The sequence below is a fragment of the Oryzias melastigma genome, linkage group LG6, assembly GCF_002922805.2.
Source record: "Oryzias melastigma strain HK-1 linkage group LG6, ASM292280v2, whole genome shotgun sequence".
Classification (NCBI taxonomy): Eukaryota; Metazoa; Chordata; class Actinopteri; order Beloniformes; family Adrianichthyidae; genus Oryzias; species Oryzias melastigma.
This window is the reverse complement of record NC_050517.1, coordinates 9,831,807-9,836,327: the sequence shown is the minus strand read 5'-3', so window position 1 is coordinate 9,836,327 and position 4,521 is coordinate 9,831,807. Positions and strand designations below refer to the sequence as shown.

At 51.0% G+C, this 4,521-nt stretch overlaps 1 protein-coding gene across 1 annotated transcript in view; it reads left to right on the top strand.

Moving 5' to 3' along the window:
- The window catches only part of LOC112151925, a 5,435-nt gene extending 1,647 nt beyond the window's left edge, over window positions 1-3,788 (top strand). Inside the window, exons 2-3 of the mRNA XM_024281050.2 lie at window positions 195-1,062; window positions 2,028-3,788. Of these exons, the coding sequence (XP_024136818.1) occupies window positions 195-1,062; window positions 2,028-3,766 (2,607 nt within the window). The 3' untranslated portion in view covers window positions 3,767-3,788. The remainder of the gene's footprint in view (window positions 1-194; window positions 1,063-2,027) is intronic.
- Window positions 3,789-4,521: the final 733 nt, after the last annotated feature.

The window sequence follows — 4,521 nt, the reverse complement described above, 5'->3', positions numbered from 1 at the left end:
GGTGTCAGAAGTGGGATACGCAGATGGCCAGCCACAAAAAGGGTAAACTTAAGGGTCTTCGTTCACACAAGGATGAGATGGAGCCAATCATCGGGGGAGGAAGAGGAGCCTGGTGCCTGTGATGAACCAACGGCTCCAACCACAAGCCCAGAAGCTGACCTGGTAGCCATGATGAGGACTTCCTTCATGGACAGCAGAAGCGGGAAGACAGCCTCATCGCTGCACTTCAAGGTCTGAGAGCTTCTATGGTCAAATCAGAGCACCATCCTGATGTCGCTGGACCAAGCTCCGCCACAGCCGGCAGCCCAAGAATGGAACTGCCAACCCCAGCTGCATCGTCTCGTCACCGGCGTCCAGTAGAGCCCGAGGAGGACGACAGCTGGTCTGACCACTCTCGGGGCAGAACCAGTCAACACCCGCCTGATTGGAGGCCCTACATGGAACCAAAGATCCCTGCATATCAAGCAGGTGAGGACATTGAAAATTACCTGCTTCGCTTTGAGCGAATGGCCAAAACCTGGAGATGGCCAGAGACTGAGTGGGCGTGTCGCCTGGTTCCACTGCTGTCCGGGAAAGCACTGGAGGCCTACACGGCAATGGACGAGCAGCAAGCCCACTGCTACAAGGACCTGAAAGACGCACTGCTGTTGAAGTTTGACATCTCGCCAGAGACGTATCGTCAGCAGTTCCGGTTTGTGAGTGTTCCAGCCGGGGAGAATCCAACTGAGACGTACCACCGACTGAAGGGCTTCTACCGACGTTGGGTCCGTCCGGAGCAACACACCAAGGAGCAGATCGGGGAGATCGTCATCCTGGAGCAGATGCTGAGGGTACTTCCACCCGACGTGAGGACGTGGGTGAAGGAGCACGAACCGGAGGACGGCCTCATTGCTGCACGGCTCGCGCTGCAGTACTTCAACGCCCCACGAGGGACGTCGTTCACCAGACCCTCTGGTGGGGGTCAGCGTCGTTCAATCCAAGCCAGCCCACCGTGTCCCATACGGAGAGACTTCAACCAGTCACCTCAAGGTACCAACCCTGCCCCTAGTCAGCGAATGGCCGGTAAGGACCTTGTGTGCTTCTATTGCCAGCAGCCTGGTCACAAAGCCTCTGTATGCCCAGTTCGCAAGGCTAAATTCACAGGTGCTTGCTATGCACCTAGACTAGAGACTGACTTGAGTACAGGGTCTGCCATCACTGATGAGAACACTGTGCAGCCTCTCAAGTCTGTGACTGTAAATGGACAGCAGGTTACTGCTATGTTGGACACTGGAAGTTTTGTTTCTTTGATTAAACGGAGTCTAATTTCTATTGGTGGTCTGGACTATAGCAGACAGACAAACGTTGTGTGTGTACATGGTGACAAGCACCTGTACCCAAAAGCCGACGTAACCATAACTATTAATGAGCAGCCATATCTTTTGACTGTTGGAGTGGTAGAAAAGCTACCTGTTGATTTAATTTTGGGTTGTGATTTACCTGTATTAAAAGATCTGTTAAATGAAAATGCTATCGCTGATCCTAGCAACCAAGCTAAGGGTAATGTCACTGTCTCAGCACCGGTGCTTACCAGGGCACAGGCCAAAGCCGGGGTTCAAGGTCTTCCACCTGTTGATGACAGCCTCTTTGAGAGTGGCAAACAAATGCCAAAAAAGTCCCGTCGTCAGAGACGGTTTGAGAAAAAGCTTAAATTACCTGAGCCAGAGATTTCTATGCCAGATGATGCATTTAAAATACCTGATAACATTTCCAATCTGCAAAAAGAAGATGTAACCTTGAAGCCTTTGTTTGCTAAGGTGACAACTAAAAATGACAACTGTTTGGGGTGTACGCAGTTTATTATTGTTGACGATGTGTTGTATGCTGCTGATGATGATCACCGACGTGTAGTTGTTCCAACCACCTGCAGGCCACTCATCATGCACCTCGCACACACACTTCCATGGGCAGGTCACCTAGGTCGGCACAAAACATATCTTCGTGTTAGTTCACGTTTCTTTTGGCCATCTATGTATTCTGACATTCAGAAATACTGTGCAACATGCCCTACTTGTCAGAAAACTGCCGTCACCCACAAGTCAGAGCGCTATTGCACCCCCTACCTGTAATCTCCACACCTTTTAGGAGAATTGCCATGGACATTGTTGGACCCCTACCTAAGAGCAGCAGTGGTCATGAATACATTCTAGTGGTCTGTGACTATGCTACACGCTTCCCAGAAGCTTTTCCCCTGCGCACCATAACCACCCCTGCAGTTATGAGAGCTTTGATACAGCTTTTCTCCAGAGTAGGAATACCAGATGAAATTCTAACCGATCAGGGAACCAACTTTACCTCCAGGTTGATGAAGCTGTTCCAAAAGCAGTTGGGGATCACAGCCATCAAGACAACTCCATACCACCCACAGACCAATGGCATGGTGGAACGGTTCAACCAGACCCTGAAGAGGATGCTACAAAAATTCGTGAGTGACACAGGCAAAGACTGGGACCGTTGGCTGCCATTTCTGCTGTTTGCTTACAGGGAGGTCCCTCAAGCTTCAACAGGGTTCTCTCCGTTCGAGCTTCTTTATGGCTGGGAGGTTCAAGGTCCACTTGATCTGCTCAAGAAGAGCTGGGAGGCCAAACCAACCGACACCGCAGAGAGGGGTGTGATCCAGTTTGTTCTGGAGATGAGAGACAGGTTGGCACGGTACAGGGAAGAGGCCGAAAAGAACCAGCAAGAAGCCCAGAGGAGCCGAAAGATGTGGTATGACCAGCAGGCCCGTCATCGTGAACTCCAACCAGGTCAGAAGGTTCTGTTGCTTCTCCCTTCTTCTTCCAGTAAACTCCTGGCAAAGTGGCAAGGGCCATACACCATTGTCCGCAGGATGGGGCCGGTCACTTATGAGGTGTACCATCCTGAGAAGAAAAGAGACAAACAAACATACCACGTGAACCTGCTCAAGGAGTGGAAAGATGGTGCTAATCCTCTACCAGAGAAGGTCTTGATGGTCAGGAACGTGAAGGCCGAAGAAGAAATGGACTCTGACCCAGAACCACTGACACAGCCAACCTCTCCATCTCTGTCACATCTGTCACCTGAAAAGACCACACAGTTACTAAACTCATTTTACAAAGTTCCGTCTCTCTTTTCAGCCCAGCCAGGCAGAACAACACTTGTTGAGCACACCATACGGCTCAAAAATGGACAACCCATCCGGCAACGGCCTTATCGCGTGCCACAGAGGTTGGTGGGACAGCTGAACGATGAGGTGAAGAAGATGCTGGAGCTAGGTGTCATCGAGCCCTCCAACTCTGAATGGTGCAGTCCAGTCGTGATTGTCTCCAAGAAAGACGGCTCGCTGCGGATATGCATCGACTTCCGGAAGCTGAACGCCATCTCAGAGTTTGACGCATATCCAATGCCAAGGGTGGATGATCTGTTGGAGAGGATCGGAGCTGCCAAGTATATCACCACCCTCGACCTATGCAAGGGCTACTGGCAGGTACCTCTCACCAACACATGCAGGCAGTACACAGCATTCAAAACACCTGCTGGACTGTTTCAGTTTACAGTAATGCCCTTCGGTCTGCATGGAGCACCAGCCACGTTCCAAAGGCTGATGGACAAGGTGCTGCAGGGATGTGACCACTGCAGTGCAGCCTATCTGGATGACGTGGTGGTCTTCAGTAACACCTGGGAGGAACACCTTCAACACCTGTCTCTCGTCCTTGGGAGGATACAAGATGCTGGTCTGACCTTGAATGTTGCCAAATGTGAGTAGGCCCAGAGAGAAAGCTGCTACCTGGGGTACCTTCTGGGAGGTGGTGAGGTGTGTCCACAAGTGGATAAGGTGGAAGCAATCCGCAACTGCCCTCGACCACGCACCAAGAAGGAGGTACGATCCTTCCTAGGATTAGCAGGCTGGTACCGGCGGTTTGTCCACCAGTTTGCCACTATAGCCGCTCCCCTCACGGCCTTAACAGAAAAAAGACAGAAGAATCCAATAACATGGACTGATAAATGTGAACTAGCCTTTAAAACATTAAAAGCTAAGCTATGTTCTTCTCCTGTGCTCAAGAGTCCTGATTTTACCAAAAGGTTCCTGGTCCAAGTGGACGCATCTGCAGTTGGGCTTGGTGCAGTTCTGGCCCAAGGAAACCCAGGAGAGGAGCAACCGGTCCTGTACCTCAGTCGGAAGCTACAGCCAAGAGAGACTAGGTTCTCTACGGTTGAAAAGGAAGGACTTGCCATTAAGTGGGCCCTCGACAGCTTGAGGTACTACTTACTCGGCAGAGATTTTGACCTCGAGACAGACCACAGAGCTCTTACATGGATAAACACCATGAAAGACCACCATAGCCGGCTCACAAGATGGTACTTGGCGCTTCAACCATACAAGTTTGTAGTTCATCACCGTCCTGGCAGAGAAAATACAGTGGCTGATTATTTATCTAGATTGCCGCACATCGCCAATCTCCCAGAGGAGGGAGGTGATGTGACGGTGTAGCACCGTCAGCTGATAGCTGCACTCGGACA